At 41.6% G+C, this 23,669-nt stretch overlaps 2 protein-coding genes across 3 annotated transcripts; both read left to right on the forward strand.

The window, feature by feature from the left end:
• Positions 1-709: 709 nt before the first annotated feature.
• Positions 710-3,193, forward strand: LOC137959731 (serine/threonine-protein kinase-like protein CCR1). Its single transcript, XM_068807068.1, has one exon. It carries the CDS (start codon positions 779-781, stop codon positions 3,125-3,127), a length of 2,349 nt encoding a protein of 782 aa, XP_068663169.1. The 5' UTR covers positions 710-778; the 3' UTR covers positions 3,128-3,193.
• Positions 3,194-3,867: 674 nt separating this feature from the next.
• Positions 3,868-23,428, forward strand: LOC137950109 (serine/threonine-protein kinase GRIK1-like). 2 transcript variants are annotated; one of them, XM_068796491.1, is made up of 13 exons: positions 3,868-4,322; positions 4,555-4,779; positions 6,005-6,395; positions 6,492-6,566; positions 6,652-6,696; positions 6,981-7,055; positions 8,065-8,152; positions 8,299-8,423; positions 22,019-22,114; positions 22,322-22,388; positions 22,480-22,595; positions 22,689-22,767; positions 22,912-23,428. In XM_068796491.1, the coding sequence occupies exons 3-13, from the start codon at positions 6,072-6,074 to the stop codon at positions 23,043-23,045; spliced, it is 1,224 nt and encodes a 407-aa protein (XP_068652592.1). In that variant the 5' UTR covers positions 3,868-4,322; positions 4,555-4,779; positions 6,005-6,071; the 3' UTR covers positions 23,046-23,428. The 2 variants fall into 2 exon arrangements, with proteins under 2 accessions (XP_068652592.1, XP_068652599.1); XM_068796498.1 differs by having other exon boundaries at positions 6,015-6,395.
• Positions 23,429-23,669: the final 241 nt, after the last annotated feature.

Genomic DNA, 23,669 nt, shown 5'->3' on the forward strand with positions numbered 1-23,669 from the left:
TGATGGGTGGTGACAAGGAAACCACATGTATATTACTCTAAAGAAAACGTAGCTTTTGCTTTCTCCCCATTATAAGATTGTAGCTGTACGTTTCCACCTACTCTTCCTGTAGTTGGTGCACTTGAACATTTTTAATGGGGGCCTATCTATGGGTGCTCTTACCATTTACATTTCTTTCTACCAACTTTCCTCACCCCACACGTGACAATTGGGGATAAAAAAAACTCATTTTTTATTTTGGGGAAACATTGGGTTTCCCTTCACCATGCTTTGGGCAAGGATGGTAATTTCATTGAAGTGGGACTCTAAAGTGGGAAGTACTGGGCCCACATATCAGCGGGTACGATTCAGTGCGGCGGTTAAGTGGGCCCTCGTACTATAATTCGGAAGCTGTCTTAATCTGGCGCCGATTCTGCACGCGTCCATACGAATAGTGAACTGCGATTGGTTGAATGGTACGGCGGATGTATGTGGGAGCTGATTGACCTTCGACAACCGTCTAGGGGAGGAAGAGCGGGGGGTCTTGCCACGTGTTCTTATCCGATTGGGTGAATACCAGATCAAGATGCCCCGCGGGTTAACTTTTATCGTTTTGGATTTATATAACCCATCTTATGGACAGAGGCTAGATCTTTCACCTCCTGTGTTCTTGCTTCCTCTCCTCCTCCCCGTGGATGAGCGAGCGTCTCCCACTGGTCGACGCCCACCATATATGACTGTACAAACGTAGAGACGACTCTTGGACTTGAGGCTGTAATGCTTGGACTTGAGAGGCGGGATGAGGACGATGAGAAGTGACTTCCGAAGCGCATCTCTGGGTCTTCTTTTCTCACTCTCATTACTGCTACTATCAGTCGTCGATCTGGCGAATGCGTACGGATCCGAGGGGCCAATTGCTGCTGCGTTTGGGGGTCGGGCCGGCTTCTTCTGCGCCATAGAAGCCAGCGGAAATCAAGAGCTCCTTTGCTGGAATAGGAATGGCTCATCTCTATCTGCAACGCTGGCTTTCAACTCGCTCCCCCCCATGGCTTCGCTCTCCGGCGGTGAGGGCTTCATGTGTGGGCTCCATGCGCTCTCCTCCAAACCCTTTTGCTGGAGATCTATTAATTCAGGTATCTCGCTTGTACCCGTGGTGTTCCGTGATACTCCGTATTCTCACATCGCTTCTGGCAGAAATCACGTCTGCGCCGTGCGTGGATCTTACTACTTGAAATCGGAGGATGAGAATTTTGCGACTGTAGATTGTTGGGCGGTGGGTGGCAAAATGGCGGCTTCCGGTTCTTATGACCCGCCGCAGATGAATTTTACGGTGGGGAAGATTGTGGCAGGAGATGGGTTCACTTGCGGGGAGATTAGAGGGGGCGGATTCGTCTGTTGGGGCCCCGATTCGTCGATATTAGGGGTTTCATTCGTGTCCGAGACTTTTGTCTCCCTCTCCTCGGGAAGAAACTCTTTATGCGGGATATCGAGAGTCTCGCATGAGGTGAAGTGTTGGGGAGAAATCGCCGTAACCGGAAACTCTCCTCTGGCTGGTACCCGATTCGTCAGCTTAACTGCAGGCTCCCGCCATTTCTGCGGAATCAGGGAGGATGATCACGGAATAGAGTGTTGGGGAAGTTTTAATGCCTCATCAGTTCCTAAGTCTTCAGGGTTTCTGGCAATCTCTGCCTCCGAATTCACGACATGTGGAGTTAGGGAAGAGGATTTGATATTAGATTGCTGGGGCGAGGCTGGGCAGTCGTCAAATTATAACCCTCCATTGCAGCTCTCAAGTCCTGGGATTTGCACAACTGGAAGGTGCTCTGATGGGGAGTTCTCCTTCAATGCTAGTGTTTTGAACGTTCCCGATTTGGTGACTCTGTGCACCCGTGGAGACCTTCAGGTCTGCGCGCCTTGCGGGACAAACTGTTCGGACGGATTTTTCCCCTCTAGCGCTTGTAGCGCCCTCGCTAACCGGGTCTGCACTGCCTGTTCTCTGTGCCAGAACAGCTCTTGCTGGGATATTTGCGGGCTTCCTTCAGTCGAACCGGAGGAGGCAAAACAAAAGCAAAAATTGGTAAAGAAATTGGCAATTGCTCTCGCTGCGACAATCTTTGGTTGTTTCCTTCTGGTATTGATGGGCTGGTGTTTCATCCCTCGTCTAATTGTTGCGAGGAAAGAAAAAGGAGCTGCCAGTCAATGCAATTTTTGTGTTGGAAGCATTGAGCAAGAACCTGAGAACGATGAAACCATGGAAGTTCCAGTCTCTGCTGTGCCGAATGTGGCCGCACAGGTGTTCCGGTTATCAGAACTGAAGGATGCCACAAATGGGTTTAAGGAAGTCAACGAGCTCGGCCGCGGAAGTTACGGGTTTGTGTACAAGGCTACTCTCCCCGACGGGCGACAGGTAGCAGTCAAGCGGGCCAATGCCGCCACCATCATTCACAGCAACAGTCGAGATTTCGAAGCAGAGCTGGAAATCCTCTGCAAGATTAGACATGGGAATCTGGTCAATTTGTTGGGTTATTGCGCAGATATGGGCGAGAGATTACTTGTGTACGAGTTCATGCCACATGGAACACTCCATGACCATTTGCACGGAGGGATATCTGCTCTGAACTGGAATCTGAGGTTAAAAATATGGATGCAGGCTGCAAGGGGACTCCTGTATCTGCACAAGGAAGCAATGCCTCACATTGTTCATCGGAACATCAAGACCTCGAACATACTCTTGGACGCTGATTGGGGAGCTCGAGTGGCGGATTTTGGTCTCTCAAGTAGCAGTGATCGGATGCGTGATGAGGAGATGGTCTATGTGGATCCTGAATACCTTAAAACACAGTCCTTCACAGAGAAGAGCGATGTGTATAGCTTTGGAGTAATCTTGCTCGAAATCCTCGGCGGAAGGAAAGCTTACGATAAAGACTATGATCCTCCAAGTATCACTCAGTGGGCTGTGCCACTCATTAGACAGGGAAAGGCGGCAGCCCTGATCGATAGAAACGTGGAACTCCCCAGGAACGTTGAGACGCTACTGAGATTTGCAGAAATTGCAGAGCTAGCGGTGCGAGAAGACCCCAATGAGCGTCCAATGACGTCTGATTTGGTCACTTGGTCGGAGCAAGTCTTGAAAGGTGGATGCTGGTAGGGGAAGGGGAAGTGGTTGTTTTACCAGCAAGGGGGATAGGGTTTCAATGTCCGATATGTAAAATTTTCTGTGAGCTTGTATAATTTTTTTTTTATTTAAAATTCTTTTGATTCACAAAGTGAAGGTGATTGGATCTCATTGCATTTCTTGTAAGCAGAGTTTGATAAAAAAAAATTGAAGAGTATGTAAAGGCTATATATATATATATATATATATATATATATATATATAATTCACACTTGGACTTTCATCTCACATAAAAATCGTTAAAAAATAATTAACAAAAAAATAATTTTTTCATTTTTAATTATCCTTGCTTGTTAAAAAATGTCTAAGAGTGATCATTTGTATTAATATTGGGAATAAAATGATAAAAATATTATATTTTATTTTATAATTTTTATATGAGTAGTTTTTGAATAGTTTCCTCGTAAAGAAATGGGAAATTCATTTTTCTTATCTACTTAAACATTTTAACAGGAGAAATAATTTAGAAAAAAAATGCAAATTATGACCAAAAAATATAAAAAAATTATTTTCAAATTAAACATTTTTTCTATTTATTTTTTGTTATAATTTTTTGCTTATAATAATTTTGTCAACTATGAGCACACCATGGTAACCGAGACGGTCGTTGCGGACGCGCAGGGAATATACGCTGCAACACACCCGACCCCGCGCTGTCTCTCTTTTTCTCCTTATTTTCTGTTGTTTTCCTCCCTGGGCTGCTACTTTTTTCTTCCGTCTCATATAAGATGTCAAACAACAACGACAGCTCATTCCCTAGCTAACTCAATTGAGATCGGCCGGTAACTTTGTTCTCTCCCTCGTTTGCTCTTCTGATCTAGTCGAATTCCCTCTCGGGGATTCCTCAAAATCAGACCTCTCTGTCCTTCTCCTTCTTTCTTCTGGAAAATTTTGATTTTCTTTTTCCCGTTCGAAGCATCAGAACGATCGTATTGCCACATTCCCACTGAATTTCCCAGGAAAGGTTCTTTCTTCTGTGATGAGGGTAATTAGGCTTCCAATTACCTCCAGAGATGGATGTTCGTTTCCCTAACTGGAAGGGCACTTTACCCTGTGACCCTGAACAGGGTTCTTAGGTTTTTTGAAAATCGAAGATTAACAGCGTCTCACGCATAATCAACGTTTAGTCTGGCAACGTTTTGGTGGTTGTTAGTAGGGTGCAGGATTCGTGAGTTTACCCTTTTCCCTCTTTCCTCCTCATTTATTACCGTTTTCCATCTTAAAATTAGGTTACCGAATCCATTTTCCTCTATGGGGGATGAACTTTGAAAAAACATCCTTTTGCCATGCTTAGCCTATGAACACTCTGCACTTTGTCTCATTTGAAAATTCTGTAGACCTTTTAATATATTTCTTTTAATTTTATTCTATTCTTACTTGTTCTTTTCTTTCTGGTGTAGGAATAGGTCAATTCACTGGCATTTTGTTAGAGAAAAAAAATTGGACGTGCACAATAGGTGGTATAAGAAGCTGGATTTTTCTCCAAGATGGTCGTGCTGAACCAGAACGGCATCTTCAACGTTATCATTAGCTGCTTCATTCAGTTATGTGATTGGCATCCATTGGGATAATATAGTTGGTCTTGGGCGGTAGTGCCTTATATCTTACCCTTAAGTTTTTTCCAGGTATGTCTACCGAGAAATCAGTTTCGTCTTCTCTAAAATCAGTTGGGGGCATCGTTGTTTAGATCGTAAATGTGTAATGGGTTACGATAACCATGTATGTTTGAAAACCTGAATGCATAACAATAGCCCAGCTTACCATTCTTAGTCACTGACATCTGCTTGAATTTGACCGACTTCCACATGCTGAAATTTAATAATGGTCGACTGATTGTGGCTTCAGTCGTTATTTGGAAAATTTCCACAAATATGTATTTTATATGGATGTTATATATCAAGTACAATTAGAGAGATAAGATACTACTATGAAAGAGTTAGCAGTTTTCTAAGATCTCCAAGAACATGACTTTTACTATGGTTGCTACAAATACAAACTGGGAGTATTCCCTGATTTAAATTGTTATACATTTGTAAATTTTGTTCTAGTTGAACTTTGTGGCTTTCAATTGTGGAAGATAACAGAACTGAAAAATCGTGGAAACATAATTTTTGTCTTTCTTGTGACTAGTATATTAAGTCTATGTCCATACTTCGCCTTCATTATAATCAATCATTTCCCGGCAAGTCTTTCCTTATAATTCCATGCATGTCATTTTTGGCATTCCTTGACTTTTATTGCTTCATCTCCCAAAATTAATGGACCACTTTGCTCTATAGGTCCACACTCAATATGTCTAAACTTGCTTATTTTCTCATAATATCAACATTGGCCCCGAGTTTTCTTTAAATATGTTTAAATCCTATTTTCTGTTGCCTACTTGTGAAGATTGAGTATTTCCAACTTTTGGTTTTTACTGTTTACCACCTTTTGTTCAACTTTGTTGCTCCTAATTCCCACTTTAAATGCTTTGAGAAATTCACAAAAAAGTGTTATGTGAAATCGAACTTTTGGTGATGCTTCCCCTTCTCCTCACATTGTTGTACCCACGGCTCAGCTAGGTGGCTCTCTTTTTGTCTTCCTCTTTTATTAAATTCACCAACATTAAAAAATACAAAAATAAAAATTATCACTAATTTCATATTTGCATGGAAAAAATACAGCTTCAATTTTTTTGACTTCGAATAACTAATTGGCAAAGAGCTACTTTGTTATATGTGAACAACATTTAAATTTCAAGGTTGCCTTTTTATTCAGTATGTGCTTCACATTCTGTGCTTTTATGGTCTTGGAACTGCTGGTGAAATTTGCATATACTGGAGTTTGAAACCTCTCTACTGTGTCTGGTAGGTCACTCAAGTTATTTGCCATTTTGTTTCTTCAAGCTATATTAATATCTATCAAGTACCGAATTCTTATGTTTGGGAAGAGTTTTTCTGTCACGAGCTTGACACAAATGGGGTGCTGTGGCTGCTTCGGATTCTTGAGGAAACGCCACAGAGCCTTGAGATCTAGTCATGGCTCTGGTGCTCGATACTCCCAGGAGTTTTTGTTAGCAGATAGTATGGATGATGTGGATGGAATATTTTATAATGGTGAAGCTGGTATTCTTCATGGATGCGATGGAGAGTTGAGATTGAGGAGTAAAGCTGCTGAAGAAATTCTTTTACACCGAGCTCAAAGTGGAATGTTATGTAGAGAAGTTCCAGTGAAGGAGACTCGGCATCTTACACGATCAGAGGTGAATAAATAAGAACTGTACTTTCCATTTTAAATGATCATAGGATATTTTAATCATGTGTGCATTCAGTGCTATTTTTTTCCAATTTATGATTAGGATGAAGATGGAAATAAGATGGTCAATGAATATGTTCGTGTATGCAAGATTGGTTCTGGCAGTTATGGGAAAGTGGTAAGATATGTCCACTGAGTTGGCAAGACGAGAACACTCTTTATTGGATTAGATAACAACTAGCATTATTCTTGCCATGTTACAGGTTTTGTACAGAAGCACTGTAGATGGAAAGCAGTACGCAGTTAAGGTAATTTCTTTGGGGCAAAGCAAAATGCATGTGGGCTTTGGACTGTTGGGACAAGCCTCTTTTTTTTTTTTTTTTTGTTCTTTTCTTGTCCTCCATGTTAGACTTGTTCTTCATAGAATTGGAAAAACCCTATTTTGTTTTTTTTAATCTGTTTATTTTCTGAAACCCCTTTTGTACCTTTTTTTTTGTTTGAGGTTATATCATTTCCTCTTATAAATGTAAAATTGATCTTATCTTTGATGCTTACATGTATTCTGTCTCTCATTCCATGTTTCATCCTTCAGGCTTTCCATAAGTCTCATTTATCGAAATTGCGAGTTGCACCTTCAGAAACTGCTATGACTGATGTTCTTAGAGAGGTCAGTGCATTCCTTCTGCATATGCATCACCATCACTATGTTTCCTCATGCATTTACAAGTTCTTCTGTAATGTGAATTCTCAGATGTATTTCATTGATTAGTGTTTTTTGGTGTTCTTTGAGTTTGTGTTGTTGATTTTATTTCTTCTTTGTTGTATGTCTTGTGGCTCCCCCAACATGCTACCTCTTGTGTCCTGCTGTTTTAATGAGCTTTTCCTTGTTGGGTTCAAAGAGAAAATAAAAATAAAAAAAATCAGATGAAACCAGTGTTATCTGATCCAGATTAATGCCAGTTGGTTGAAACAGGTTCTACTGCACGTAGTCAATGCTCCTGGCGTAAAACACAAAAAAAATTGGATTCTACTAGAAATAGGCCAACCTGCTGAGTGGTCAGGCCCACTGGAGGCTGGTCTTTCCCCTGCTCGACGCTGAAACACCTCTCTTTTTGCATCTCCGGGGGAGAGCATGGCCCAATCACCTGTCGGTGGAGAATAAATGGGGGAGGAGCTGGCCCCTTCCTCTTTGTACGAGTAACAGGTAGTAAGGGCTCGCCTTCCCTTGAGAGCCCCCTGCCTGTGAAACTGTGGGAGAGCAGGGGAGCCCTTCCCCGTGCATCCACAATAGGGGTATTTACCTCTTCCCTCCTCTGTATGCAGGCTTGGGGGAGGTATCTTCCTTATCCAGCTTATTTATTTATTTATTTATTTATTTATTTTAGACATCATGATGAAGTCATAGCAGATCAACCTTTTGTTTTTTGGGTGGTTGAATCTATCTGACAAACTCAGAACCTCATTGAGTTGAGAGGGAAGCAAGTCTGATAACTTTGGATGAACAATGTCATTTCCTTGAACTCGCTTAGTTTGATGTGGAAACAAGTAAAATAAGGGATAATTGGATGCTACTGGATATGGGGTTACGGTTCTTTCTGAGTGTTTTTTGTGCTTAATTGTATGAAATTTTTGTTCTTAGTTGTAGTTTCTGGACTGAGAAGTTTAGTGTTTTACAGGTTTCAATAATGAAAATATTGGACCATCCCAATATAGTAAAGCTGATAGAGGTGATCAATGATCCAAACAGTGATAACTTCTACATGGGTAATTCGTGTCATTGGTTTTTCATTTTTTCTGTTAATAAGCAAATAAAGTTATTTAACTAAATTTTTCAATAAAAAAACAATTTAACACAATCAGTTGAATGCTTATAGATGATTCATTTTTGAGTTAGAAATATTGATCTGCAGTTTTGGAGTATGTTGAAGGGAAATGGGTTTGCGAGGGCTCTGGTCCACCTGGTGGCCTAGGCGAAAATACTGCTAGAATATACCTGCGTGACATAGTTGCTGGGCTTATGTATCTTCATTCTCATGTAAGTTGTTCGTAGTTTGAAGAATTTTTACATTCTGAATATAATTACTTTCCCAGCATTTGTCTTCCTTCATATACTTAACTTTTACCTTTCCATAGAAATAATGTAAATATAATATTTTCTTCTGTTGTCTACATGAAATTCTTCTGGTTTTGCTTATATTTGGCATGAGTGCACAGCTTACTATCTTAGTTCACCTCACATGTCTGTCACGCTTTTACTATTTGACACATGCTCGGCTACTTACAAGTGCAGAAAGAGTGCTGGTAGCGGATGCTAGTAATGAAGTAAACAAAGCAATCTAATATGTCAGGCTTTTGGTATTGAAAGATGGAATTGAAGTGAATCTGAACTGATAAAAAATTATAAATGGTATTCTCAAAATAAAAAATGTAAATAAAAGTATAAGCTAAGGTATTTGGTATGTTCATAATAATGCTGTAATAATTGAAACTGAACATTGAATTACACCTATGTCAAACCAGGTTTTCATAAGATGCTAAAGAAAGATGATAAAGGAAATCTAATGAAGGTGATATTTGTCATTTGCAAATACCTGTAGACTCGGGAAACGGTGGTAAAATTGAATTAAAATTGTGGATTGCGCCTTTAGCTCAATGGCATTTTTTTTTAAGATGGTGTGTGGGGGGTAAAGAAAGATGATAAAGAAAATCCATTGAAGGTGATTTTTGTCCTATAAACTCGGGAAATGGTGGTAAAATTGAATTAAAATTGTGGATTGCACCTTTAGCTCAATGGCATTTTTTTAAGATGGCGTGTGGGGGGTGGAGGTGGTTTCTAGTGCGAGGTCTTGGATTCAAGTCTCATTGGGGGGAAGGGGTGTACTATGCATAATCAACATTAAAAAAAAAAGAAAAGAATGGAGGCAACATTTTTCCATAAACTTTCACATTGAGCTGGTCTTGGACTAGTTTGGATTGTTGCTAATTACTTTCTTTAGCAAGTATGCCTTGGCCCTTGATTCTTCGGTAGAATCATCTATTTTGGGTTTCTATATTGATCATTTGGTTCTAAATTCCATGGCTAATTATTTGGGTTGTAAAGTTGCCTCCCCTCCGAGCATGTATTTGGGATTTCCTTCTTCCCTTGTCTTACCTTCAAAATCTGCGTGACATCCAGTCATTGAGCGTCTTGAAGGTAGATTTGCCTCCTGGAGAGGAAAATTTCTGTCCAAAGCCGGTAAACTTACTCTTATTAAGTCTTGTCTTCATGGTATACCATCTTATTTTCTGTCTTTGTCCCGTTGCCCTGCTTTTGTTAGAAATAGAATTTAGTTCTTCAAAAAGAAGATTTTTATGGGGTGGGCAAAATGGGGAAAGAAAATACTGCCTAGTGAAATGGGTTGATGTATGTAAACCTCTTGTTGAGGGTGGTCTTGGGATTCGGGACACAAAATTCTGCTTTACTTATGAAGTGGATCTGGAAATTTAATATGCACTCGTCATTGATTTGGCGGAACATAGTGGTGGCAAAACCAGAAAATTTTTCTGGTTGGTGGGCAGAAGGAAGGTATAACAAATTATCTCCTTTGTGGTAAAAGATAGCACATTTGTTGCCTGCTTTAAAAAACGCCGTCAAGTGTTACATTGGATTCGACAGTCGGACAAAATTTTGGACAGATTGGTGTGTGGGCCCAAGTAGTTTCAACACTAGCCATAGTCAAATTTTCTCTCTTGCTAGAAACAAAGAGGCGACTATATCTATGGTCGGGCAGAATTTTGGTGAGTGGAGTTTAAACCTCCAAAGAGCGCTGACGAATGATGAAACCCTTGAAGCTGTCGATCTCGTCATGAGGTTATCGACGATTCATATCAGAAATACTCCAGACACACTGATATGGGCTCCATGTCCCAAAGGTGCGTTTTCTACTTCAACTGCCTATAACTCTCTTCTCTCTCCCCCTTCTACTCAATCCTGTCATCCATCTGCCATTACGTGGTCCTTACTCATGCCTTCGAGAGCAAAGTTTTTCATCTGGGCAGCATGCCAGAACAAAATCCTGACATCTGATTTGTTAATGCGCTGGGGAACGCATGTTTTGAATCATCTGTGCCCGTTTTGCCGGACCTCCCTTGAAACTGCGGACCATATTTTGTTGCATTGTGATTATGCTCACTCTGTTTGGACCGGACTCATCAGCAAAATTGGTCTGCAATACTGTCCCTCCCAAAATCTCACATCTACTATTTACACGGTCACAAATGCCCACCTCCCAAAGCTCGGAAAGTTATTAATCTTATGCTGCGTTGGTCACATCGTTTGGGCCCTATGGAAAGAAAGGAATAACAGGAAGTTCAATAGAAAATCTTTTCCAAAAAATATTCTAAGCAACAGAATTGTTGGGCAAGTTACTTCTTGGATTGTTGTGCGAAAAGAATTTAAAAATATCAAAGGAGTAAACTTACGAGGAAATTGGCAACTTGTTGCGGCAATGTGTCACCTTCCCTGCCCCTCCGGCTATGAAAACTTGGTCTCCTCCTCCGTTAGGCCATTTCAAATTAAATTTCGATGGAAGCGCTTTGGGTTGTCCTGGCCTTGCAAGATATGGAGGGGTTATCCATGATGATAAAGGAAACCTTCTCCTCTCTTTTTCCGGGCCACTTGGTGAATCGGACTCAACAACTGTCGAGCTATCTGGTTTATTTAATGGATTAAATCTTTTTCATCAACGGATGGTAGGTCCCCTTTATGTCGAAGGCGATTCAAAAGTTGTCATCAATTGGTGCAAGAAATCTTGCATACCTCTTTGGCGGCATTGGGATCTTTTTGAGGATATATGTAATTTAATTTCTCAATTGCAATGTAGTTGGAATTATATTCGTAGATCTGCTAATCACTTAGCAGATAATCAGGCTAAATTAGGTGTTTTTCTTCAACATTTTGTTGTGGAGGAAGGCTTTGTACAGTAAGGTATGTATATTCTCTCTCAGTAATACATTCACACCATTTTCTCAAAAACAAAAGTATGCCTTGTTCCCTGAACTGTGCATAGAGCTTGTTATGTTTCTACTACAATCCTCTGCTTTTTGATAGAGTTGAACTTCTGCTTATTTTCCTCTAAAGATGGTGTTGCCAATAAGTCAAACCTGGATACAAAGGGTAACTTTGGCTTCTGCATCTACCTGACATGCTAAGTAAGCATAAAAATGAAATCCACAATATCTGTGGTCTAATATTAACACTGAAGGGAGTGGGCACAGTGAGTTTCATTTTCCAAAACCTAGCTATGGACACCCTTTGAGTTTCTGTCAACCATGAGTGGCCCAAAGTTATGATCAAATTGCAACAGAGTTCAGTATTAATAAAACAGTGCATAAGCAAGTCTTTGGAAAATTTTCATTTGATGCTACTGTAAAAATGTAAGCTTGATGTTTGAGAAGAAGGAGAGAAAAGAGAGAGGGAAAGCAGCAAGGAGGCTGCAGTCTGATCAAGTGCTTAGAATTCGAGCACTTCTGTTTTTATTAATTCATTTAAGTGAAAATTGTACAAAATGAAAATATTGCCCCTCATTACAATATCCCTCATAACTGCCTAAATACAACTTAGAATTAAATGAAAAATCGAAACATAGACTTTTAATATGAACCCTAACATCAACCCTTGTGAGAACATTATAGTTTTGGAAATGATCAAACTATCCCTATATGTCAATTTTAACACTCTCCCTCAAGTTGGGAAGTAAATATCAAACAGACCTAGCTTGTCACAAAAGCCAAATGTTCACGTATTCCAAGGGTTTAGTAAATACATCACCAAGTTGTTCGATTGACTACACATATGGTGTAATGACTTTTCCTTACATGACAACATCTCTAATAAAGTGGCAGTCTAGCTGAATGTGTTTAGTCCTTTCATGAAAGACTGTATTATTGGCTGTAAAGATTGTTGCCTAATTGTCACACTTCATAACCATAGGCTTTGTAATGTGAAATTTGAGCTCATGAAGAATGGATTTCATCCACATAAGTTTGCTCATTTTGTTAGCCATTGCCTTATACTCTGCTTCAGCACTGGATCTGACCACTACAATTTATTTCTTACTTTTCTAGTTCACAAGATTACCTCCTATAAAGCAACAATATCCGGTGGTAGACTTCCTATCCAATTTGCATCCTGCATAATCTGCATCAGAGTATCTCAAAACATCAATCTTCCCATGAGGAGTGTACAATAAATCCTTTCGAGGAGCACCTTTCAACTATTTTAGAATTCCATGAGCGGCTTCTAGGTGTATTTTTCTTGGATTTTCCATGAATGGACCAACACTCCCATTGCAAGTGATATACTTGGTCGTATAATCGTAGTATAAATTAACTTCCCTACTAGGCGTCTATATTGTGTCTTATCCTTAACTTTAGGACTTTGAGGATCATGAAGACCAGTATTAGCTTCCATGGGAGTATCCATTAGGCATGCACCCTAGAGACCAAACTCTTTTAGCATATCTAGAATGTACTTTATGTGAGACGAAGCAATATCTTTCTTACTTTGAGCCACCTCAATACCCAAAAAAAATTTCAGTTGTTCCAATTCATTTGATTGAAAATGTATTGCTAAATTATTTTTGACTTGCTGGATGCCTTTAGAGTCACTTCTTGACAACAAAATATCATCCATAAAGACAACTAGAACAACTATTCCAAACTTTATTTTCAATTAAACATCATAGTGGTTCCTATAAAATCCAAACTTCATAACCACATTACTAAATTTCTCAAGCCATGTTCTAGTTGTTTAAGTTCATAGATAGTCTTCCTAAACCTACAGACTTTTCTCGTCTCCGCCTGAGCAACATACTAAGGAGGATACTCCATGCAAATTTCTTCATTCAAATCACTATACAGGAAGGCATTTTTAATGTCCAGTTGAAATAGTGGCCAACTTTGTTTATTGCTATAGAAATCAAAATGCAGGTGGAGGTAAATCTCATAACTGGAGAAAATTTGTAAAACACATCGATGCCAAATGTTTAGGTATATCTCTTGGCCACCAATCGAGCTTTGTATCTTTTAATAGTACCGTCAACTTTATAGTTAATGATTTTTTTTTTTTTTGAAATGATGATAATTTTATTTTAAAGAAAGGGAAGATACATCAAGGGAGATCTCCCCTAACAACAAGAGATTGAGGGGGGGGGGGGGGGTTGGTTGTGTGTGTTTGTGTGTGCTAGTTTAGCACACAAATCAGCAACCGAATTGGCTGATTTAAGAACGTAAGACCAAGTACAAGAAATGGTGGATACAATGTCCAAAATATCAAGAAAAATATGCCAGTGATGCCATGGGGGGAAGGATGTGGTGGAGTACAATCCGATGACGACCTTGGAGTCTCCCTCCACGATAAGGGGGCCACTGAAGCGGTCTTGAAAAATACGCAATCCGTGAGGGAGACCAGAGAGCTCAGCAGTGGTCGAGTCAGCAATTCCGATAGGGCCAGAGTAAGAGGGTATGGTAGTGCCGCTCGGGTCAAAAATCACCCCGCCAATGGCAGCCAAACCTGGGTTCCCAAAGGCGCTACCATCAAAATTCAGCTTATAATGTCCGGTGGGAAGAGGTTCCCAAACAACAACTCGGCGGGGGGCAGAGGAGACGGACATCTGAGCAATAATCTTCCAGTTGGTGCGGACAGGGGAACAAGAGAGGTAGGTGAATTCTTTCCGGGTGCGGATCCATGTAGAGATGAGTCCTGTGGCGGTGTAGGAGACTTCAACAGCAGAACGGAAAGTATAGTTAAACCGTCCGGAGTTCCTCTCCTTCCAAAGGCACCAAGGGACGAAAGCAATGCAGGCAACCAACATAAGCTTGCCCAGGTTGGGAAGGCGGGTCCCAAAAGAGAAATGACACATGGTGCTCAGGTCAAGTGGGATGCAGAAGTTGAGACCCATGTAAGTCCAGACCTTCCAGGCGAAGCCACAATGGAGTAGAAGGTGGCTCACAATTTTAGCCTTCGCCCGTAGAAGGGGCCGAGAGGATCGGGAGTGGTGTTACCGCGCCTAATAAGGTTGTCTGCCGTGAGGATCTTGTTGCGGTAGGCACTCCAGAGAAAAAATTTTACCTTGGGCGGAGCCGATAGGCGCCAAACAAAAGCTACCGGATGGGGGGTGGGTTGCCAAGTCCATCCCATAAGATGGCGGTAGGTCAAGGAGGTCGAGAATCGCCCGCTATTGTCAGGGAGCTAGATCATTCGGTCAGCCGTTTGAGGACGGACCATAATACTACCAAGACTATTAATCAAGCCACATACAGAAATGACTTCCTCATTAGTAAGGCCGCGTCTAAAGTAAAGATTCCATGAGCCATTCCCCCAAGCGTTAGAGACAGATAAGTCGCGGCTGGTGATGACCTGGAGCAAAGGTGGATAAGGCGAGGTGAGAGAGCCATCGCCCGACCACCAATCCGTCCAGAAACACAGACTGGAGCCATCCCCAACAAAGAACTGAATGACAATGCGGAAAGTGGAGAACAAATGAAACACGACCTTCCAAATGGGGAGAGCTGACGACAGTTGCCGTCAGTGATCCATCTATCTCCAAGACACCGAAGCTTGAAGGCAACCATTGGCTTCCACGAAGCCCTTGAGGAAGAGTTGAGCTTCCAGAACCACTTGTGGCAATAGAGCATGCCCCATTTCTTTGGTGTGTCTGATCCCGAGACCACCCAAAGACTTTGACCTACACACTTCATCCCAACTTGACAAGGTGATCGTGAAATTCATTTCTAGTGCCACGCCACATAAAATGTCTCTTGATCATGTCGATGCATCGGCTAGTAGAGGCGGGGCAAGCCGGGAAAGAGAGGAAGTAGTTAGGAATACCCGTGAGGCATGAGTTTAAGAGGATCAATCTACCCGCTTTGGAGAGCATCCTATCCTTCCATGTGGAGAGGCGACGGGCGGGGGGTGGGGGGGGGGGGGGGGGGTGGTGGCACTGACCTCCCTAGTGCGGCGATGGCACTGGTAGGTGGCCAGATGAGGGGGAGATCTAGTAACAGGGTGCTTGGCCTGATTGGTCACAGACGAGGGGGATGAGGACTCACTGTCAGAAAGAGGGGGAAGTGGGTCTGGCTCAGTGGTGAGGGGTCCATATGAGCAATGGGAGGGTCAATGATAACAGACTTGGTTTGGGGGGGTTCTAGTTGAAGAGGGGTGTCATGGGGATGGTTATGAAGGAGTGGGGGTGTGGGAATTGGATTGTTGTAGGTTTGTGAGGTGTTGGCAGCCGCTCCGAATGGGGGAGCAACAGGGCGGTAAAAGAGGGGGCCAAATGTCAGAGGGGAGGCGGGTCCTGGTATCAATGTGATACCAGGTAGGGGGTAGGGGTGTTAGTGCGGTGGGGGAATTTCTGCAAGAGGTCAGGTGCTCATGGGAATGGTGAGGTAGGCAGTCTGGGACATAGGGGCAGAAGGTTGTCCGAGGGATCAGCGTTGGCAGGGGGGTGAGGGCGTCTGCTGACCAGTTCAGGGTCACTGGTGCCGGTGAAGGAAACAATCTTCCACAAGTCCTCCAAATGTGATACCGAGCCAGAGGTGGGATTGACCAGTCAAGACGCAGGAAGGTCGTCCCAGAGTGAATGCAGCTGGGGCTGATGAAGAGTCTGGCTCGGTCAAGTTGTTGGCGTTCAGCCGTGCTGCTGTCCAGCCTGACCAAAGTACCAAAGCGGCTGGCTATGAGGCCGAGGCTGAATATGCTGTTCTCCTGAAGTTCAGGCAGATGGGCCATAATCTGAACCCATAAATCGAGGCCTCGATGATGCAAGGGGAGGGGCTCCAGTCATGGATTGAAGCAATGGGAGTAGAGACTACAAGCTGAGTTGCCATCCAGTGGTCATCATTTGAGTGGAAGGTAACTATCCACTCGCCCGAGCAGAGGTATGATGCCAGAGGGCTGTAGTCCAGGAGCAGGTGGCATTGAAACCAATCCGATATGAATTGGCCATTAGCTGGTGGCGTGTTGGAAGAGATCAAGGCAGCACAGAGAAGGCGATCATAACCATGGCGAATCAGGTTTGGAGGGATTGAAATGGTCTTGTGATTTTGTAGGGGGAGGGAGTAAGGGTCAAGATTGATTTCTGGCCAGGGGGTCTGTCGGGTCGGGAGCGGGGCAAGGGTTGGTGGGAGATGTTTTTTGGGTTGTCGAGTTTGGGGGCAAAGGGGGAAAAGGGGGGGGGGGGGGGGGGGGGGTGGGGGGCAGAAGAAATTGGCGGATGGCGTAGGCTAGCTGACTCCAGCCGGAGTTGGTTGTTTTTGGGATGGTTACACGGGCCATGGTTGTGGAATATCTGACCTGCGAAATTTTGCATTCGGCGCGGGATCGAGCGAAAATAGTACCTCCAGGGCCCAGACTAGAGTTCTTTGGTTCTGGGTGACGTCCTCAGATCTTCAACAGTTGTTGCCAAGAAGGCAGTGAGGAAAGAAGTGCCGGCCGATAGAGGAACAATGATGAAGGCATGACGCTCTCCTATTTTTACTGCAATACAGACACTTTTGGCATTCCGAGGGTTCACCCGAGTGACCGGGACAGCTGTAGGACAAAAAACGAAGTGAAGAGGAGTCGCAGAGCCACGGGGAGGTCGTCTTCCTCGGTTCCGTCAGTGAACAGTGGTCCAGCCGTAGGCGTCGCCGTCGTCGCAGGTTGCTGGACCTCTACTCGAGCTGTCTTCTCTAGTATCACTCTCAGAATCACCAGAAGAGGCACATAGAGGGGGTCGTACGACGTCGGGAGGCGCTCGGGCTTCCTTCGTGGAAGTTGCAGGCCGTCGCCTACTGCGGGGAGAGTGGGGAAGAGGGATTTTTCTCCCTTTGGATCTCCATCGGAGATGGGAGTCCCTATCGGGAACTGCAATTAATCCTACCTCTTCATCTCTATGAAAGACCTCGGGTAGATCTGTTTCGACGAGCAACAAGAATGCTCGTTGCGACAGCTCGTCAGTCCGCTTGTTCTCGTGCCCCGTTGTCTCTCCCATCGATTTTGTCTTTCCCTTCTCTCTCGTCTCTCTCTCTCTCTCTCTCTCTCTTCTCTCTCGCTCCTCTCGTCGCGACATTACTAGAGCCGTTCTATAGATGCCTTTGGTTCTAGAAGAAGATGATCATAAAAAACAATCAACAACTACAGATGAAGTTTTCGGAGATGTGGTCCATCATCATCTACTTTACTTGGGATCCTGATCTGTTTACTTTTATATTTAATGATATATGCCCAACGACTTTGCACAACAATGGTGCATCTAGTAGGATCACACTGGCTCTACATACCTCTAGAAACCAAAGCATCCTTCTCTTCATCCATAGCTCATTTCCACTCTAGTGACACCAAAACATCCTGCATTGATCCAGGTATAGGAGATAGATAATGATAAGGCAAATTATTTGTAGGAAAGGGACAAAAGATCAAAGGACACATATTGAGATATTACAGGAGAAGTACACGATTGTTTACCTTTCCAAGGACCAATCGAAAATTCTAAATCAAAGTGAATTGGATTAGTAAGCAAAGAGGAAGATGATTGATCTAGAGGAGGGCGCTCATGAACCGGAGTGTCATGAATGAGTGGAGCTTCTGATGTTTCAAAAAGTTGCGAGATCGTTGGCTACACACTTGTAATGGTTTAGGGGGACCTATTGTTGGGGCATCCATAATAGCTATAAGCAAAAGGATTATATACAAATGTCAGACACTAGCTGAGACTGATCAGAAGACACAAAATACGAAGTATTTTAAAAAAATATCACATCAGCAGAGACGTATGCCTTGCGCTGAACAGGATCATAACACTTATAGGCTTTTTGAGTACGTGAATAACCCAAAAAAACACATTTAAGCAGAATGAAGGGATATTTTATCAGTAGAGTGATCAAACCAATAAACTAAACATTTAGAGCCGAAGACACAAGGAGAAACATCAAAGAGCTTATAATGTGGTTTCAATACCTGGATAGGAACATTTTCGTGTAGAACAGATGATGGCATACGATTGATAAAAAAACACGAAATTAAAACCACATTGCCCCAAAAAGATTTGGGAACATTCATTTGGAATAACAAGGTATGAGTAGCTTCAAGCAAGTGCTTGTTTTTTCTTTTAGCAAACCTATTTTTCTAAGGGGTATATATGCACAAAGTTTAATGAGTAATACCGTGAGGAGCACAAAATGAAGTAAACCTGTGATTGAGAAACTCAAGTCTATTATCTGTACGAAAAATACGAATATTGGCACCAAATTGATTTTTTATTTTATTGAAAAATGTCAAGATACATGAAAGACTTCTGACTTCTTCCCAAAAGATACACCCACTTAACTTTGATAAAATCACCTATAAAAGAACGAAAGTACTTGAAACCCAAAAAATTAGGGACTCAACAAGGTCCCTAAACATGAGAGTGGATTGATGCAAAAACTTGCGAACTATGTCTAGTATGGGCTAGAAAACTCGCTCGACGATGTGTTCCAAGTTGACATGATTCACGTTCAAAATTAACATCTACTGTCAAGGAAGAAAAAGATTGGCGAAGCTTAGGTGGTGATGGATGCGCTAAACGCAAGTGCCAAAGGTATGGAGAATCTTTAGTTGTAAAAGCCATTGCCTTCTAAGTAAACACATCATCCAGAAAGTAGAGCCCACCTTTCTATGTCCTGAACCAATCGTCTTCTTCATCTACACATCATCCAGAAAGTAGAGCCCACCTTTCTATGTCCTGAACCAATTGTCTTCTTCGTCTACAAATCTTCAAAGACATAAGTAGGAGAAAAATAGAACAATTGAGAGATTTAGTTATAATAGTAATAGACAAAAGATTTTTGGGAAAATTTGTAACAAATAGGAATAAGTTCAAACATTTGAGGAGTAGTATGAACAATGATCTCCCCTTGAATAGAGGAGGTGGAACAATATGCCCAAGTAACGGGAAGATATGACTGAGACGGATTTATAGATTTAATCAATGATGACATACCTGGCATGTGTGTGGATGCCCCTGAATCAATAATCCAGGAGGGAGATTGAGATATATTCAGTGTTTGTATACCTGTGCTTGCCTTTGTGGCGCTTGTTATGGAGGAGGCATTTGGTTCTTTGGACTTTGTGGGGTAAGTGTGGAAATCAATTGAGCCAACCCTTAAAGTAGTTGAATTTCTTCTTGTAAACTAGTTTATGGTGTACTATCTCTTCCAGTTGTAGTAGAATTTGCCCATGCTGATTTCTTAAAATTTTTCCAATATTTATTAGAAAAATGATTGGTACTGCCACAGTGAATGCACTTTCTGTTTCCTTTGTCATTGCGTCCACGTCCTCTAGCAGAGGAATCTCTACCACGACCTCTACTATTATCTCCATAACCTCTAGCTTTTGACTTAATGAATGACAAATTGAGTTTAATAATAGTAGCATCAATGACTTTGAAATCTTTCTCATTTTTACTAACCATTACACCTTCTGCCCAAATCACACGACTGACGCTTGTTCAAGGGTAGTTACTTCATCTGTAGCCAACAACTATGGCCGAATAGCATCATACTTTGACCCGAGGGCATCTAGAAACCTTGCCTCCTGAATTTGATTTTTCTCTTTTCCAATATCATTTGCATTTGTAGTAAAGGGATGAAAACTACTATTTTTCTGCAAAACACTCTGCATCTCAGTAAAATAATCTATCACCCCTTTGAATGTTAATATCTCACATACTCTCATTGATCCTGGATAGATTACTCTTTTGAGACAAAGGAGAAGCACGTGTCTTCCACATTTCTTTGGAAGTTCTACAACTTAAATCTGTTCATTGAATCTGAATTCCATGCTATTGACCAACCAAGTAATCACTTGATTATCCTCTGCCTCCTAATCGTCCATTATCAGATTGGGAGGATCATCTCTAATGTACTTGGATTTTCTCTTTGCTTTCAAGGACATAAGGATAAATCTCGACCAATTCATGCAATTCTGCCCATTCAACTTTACCAAAGTAATCTGAGTAGAACGAGTCTCTACCATCTGAACTCTCACAGGGCTTAATGTGTTAAGCACGTAGCCAATACTATCCAAAAGACCGGCCTGTTAGGAGCGGAAGGCATAGGTACTCTCCAGGACCATAACATAATGGGAGCCACAGTTTTGCTTGAGTCAGCCATCAAATTTTCTAACAATGTCAAAATATACCACATCTACTAACAGAATGATATACTTAATCCAAAAGAACAAAGGCATAAATATCAATCTGCTCATGTGAAGTGGGGCCCACACTTCTCAAATTGGGCACAACTGAATTAATCAAAACTGAGCAATATCACAAATGTTCTTCAATTCCACCAGTTTCATTAACAATTCTAACAAATCAACCACAAATACCAGCAATTAGGGCTGACGATGACATAGAATCAGGATGCCTGCAGGCACTAGATAGGTGGCAAGGAAATGGATTGAGCATAACATCAGTAACGAACCCTCTAGGGTTAGTATAAACACAGTAAACTGCTTAATTAGTAGGACGGTTATGGCAGAAAAGGAGAAAAAATCTGATTTTTACCCAATCAGTAGACGAACTTCTTGAAGACTCCTGTAGGGTCAAGAACTTGTGGAGCAGCAGGAAACTTGCAGAAGAACCTCTCAAGATTGCAATCTAACGCTCTGATACCAATTAAAAAGGTAAGATTGAAGTTTGAGAAGAAAGAGAGAAGAAAGAGAAAAGAGAGAGGGAAAGCAGCAAGGAGGCTGCACTCTCGTTGAGAGCTCAGAATTCGAGCCCTCTTTCTCTTAAGTGAAAATAGTACAAAATAGCAATATTATCCCTCATAACTTCTAAATACAACTCAGAATTAAATGAAAATATAAACATAGATTTATAATATAAAGCCTAACTTACTCTGACCCTTATGAGAACCTTACAATTATAGAAAATGACCAAAGTACCCCTATACGTGAATTTTAACAGTTGCTGAAATCACTTGGTCTCAGTTGGTGGCCTAGTAAAAACTTGGCTGGTGCTGGCAGTTGCCATTCTGAAAGAAAATGATGAGAGTAGTGGGAAGGAGTGAGAGAAGAGGGTAGTTCCATAGGCTTTCTCACTTGCAATCTGTGTTTAATGATGGCAACCTGGCCAAGGTCCAAATGGGAGTCTGTAGGTTATTGCCATTAATCATGTTGTTCATACTTGGTTCGTGGAATGAGATTTCTACTACCGTCCAAATGAAAAGCCTTCCGTTGTCCGCCGGAAGAGCTGATCTCGGTGGTTTCTACCGAATGGAAACGTCTATTTACGTTGGTTTGCTTGAAATGCTTTCCCAAATTACATAGGACGTGATTGGAGTTCAAATACGAAATTGTTTACCAGATGGAAATATATATATTTTTTCATTTTCTTTTTCTTTTTCTTAAGAGTATTTCTACCTTGATCTCTTTTACAATTCATGTTGATGAACTCTTTTTCCTTGTTTCTTGTTATTGTTTTTAATTGCCCAACCAAAGTTTTGGTAATAGTCTGGATATAGCAACCTTTTTATTGTTGTTGTTTTTTTTCTCGCAATTTTCCTCCCGACTCTAGGGCAAGTAATAAATTTCTTAGTTCTTACATTTCCTTTTGACAACAGAATATTGTGCATGGGGACATTAAACCTGATAATCTTCTAGTGACGAGCAGTGGTACTGTTAAGATAGGAGATTTCAGTGTAAGCCAGGTTTTTGAGGTAAGCTCTTCTTTTGTAGAGTTTTGTTGCTTAAATACCAGTGACATGGATGCAGGAGCATGTATAATTCATCTGATTAATGTTGCTTCTCTCTCTTTCTCTCTCTCCCACTTTTTCTCTCTCTCTCTCTCAGTTACACACACACACACACAAACCCCCCTGATTTTTCTTTCTTATTTCCCTTTTACTTAACAGTATTATTTGCAGGATGACAATGATGAACTTCGTAGATCTCCAGGCACTCCTGTCTTCACTGCACCAGAATGTTGTTTAGGTTGGAGTATTTGTTTAGTTCTATATGATAACATTTAAGTTTGGTGCTTTGAACCTTGATTGGAACCTTGTTGTTTGTTTTGCTTGAGCAGGGTTAACTTACCATGGGAGAGCTGCAGATACATGGGCTGTGGGTGTTACCTTGTACTGTATGGTATTTGGTCGATACCCATTTCTCGGGGATACTCTACAGGATACATATGACAAGGTGCTACTTACTGTACTTGTACTTTTCCTTCTCTCTTTGACTTCTGTTTATAAATGCAGCTTGGCCTAATAAAAGTGCATCTTGGTGTACCAGATCGTTAATAATCCTCTATCCATCCCAGAGGACCTAAATCCGCAGTTGAAGAATTTATTTGAAGGGCTTCTGTGCAAAGGTAGGTCATATGGCTGTGGTCGTGTTTTCATTGTATCTCATTGATTTGCACAAAACATTTTGATGGTGTATTTTTTTGAAGTTTTCTCTTGATTCACACAGAATATTTTCAGTGTATATGTTAAATGAAGTTTTGGTTGTACAGATCCAAAAAAGCGGATTAGCCTGGGTGGTGTTGCAATTCATCCATGGGTGTTGGGGGATGATGGGCCTGTACCAGAATATTTGTGTCGATGCAAGCGCAGAATTTTCCAAAGGGATAATCTGCCCAAGATGTGAAGGATGCTAACAACGTGAATGGGGCTAACTCAATTTCTTCCATAATTTGACGATCATTCTGTACAGAAAAAAGAAGTTAGAGAGCGGATTTTGAGTAGGTCAGTGCTTTTTACTTGTGAAAGAGAGTATGGGGAGATGTACAAGAAATAAGTTGACATATTGTGATGTGATATTGAGGTAAGTTTTGACTCGGCTGTTGTTAGCCCGGATGAGGAATTTGTTTTTGAGAGTTTAAAGACTTTCCCTCTATGAGCTCAACATGTCTAACTGGAATTTGGTGTTCGCATGAGCTACACTTACCTGGTATGTTTAATGATTTTAAGGAACTCTATGGAGACTAGCGAAGCTTCCGGGTTTGTACTATATAAGCAACTTATACAGTTTGTTACAGTGTAATAGCAGAAATGTGTTTTTTGTACAGTGATGGAAATAGCCATTTGAGTTTCCATTCAAACTGAGCTACTGGAGCGCCCATCAACTACAAGCGTTGACGGGATTTCTAGATCCAAAGAAAATTAAAACTAAACTTGTACTTTTGGGAATTGGGATTCATAGAACGGCAACTGACATCAATTGTACGCTCTCTGCTGCCAATATCGGGGGGGGGGGGGGGGGGGGCTGCAT

The sequence above is a fragment of the Aristolochia californica genome, unplaced genomic scaffold (genome assembly GCF_029961685.1).
Source record: "Aristolochia californica isolate CCGP_79_NKW_82.1479 unplaced genomic scaffold, dmAriCali1.0.hap1 SCAF_1, whole genome shotgun sequence".
Classification (NCBI taxonomy): Eukaryota; Viridiplantae; Streptophyta; class Magnoliopsida; order Piperales; family Aristolochiaceae; genus Aristolochia; species Aristolochia californica.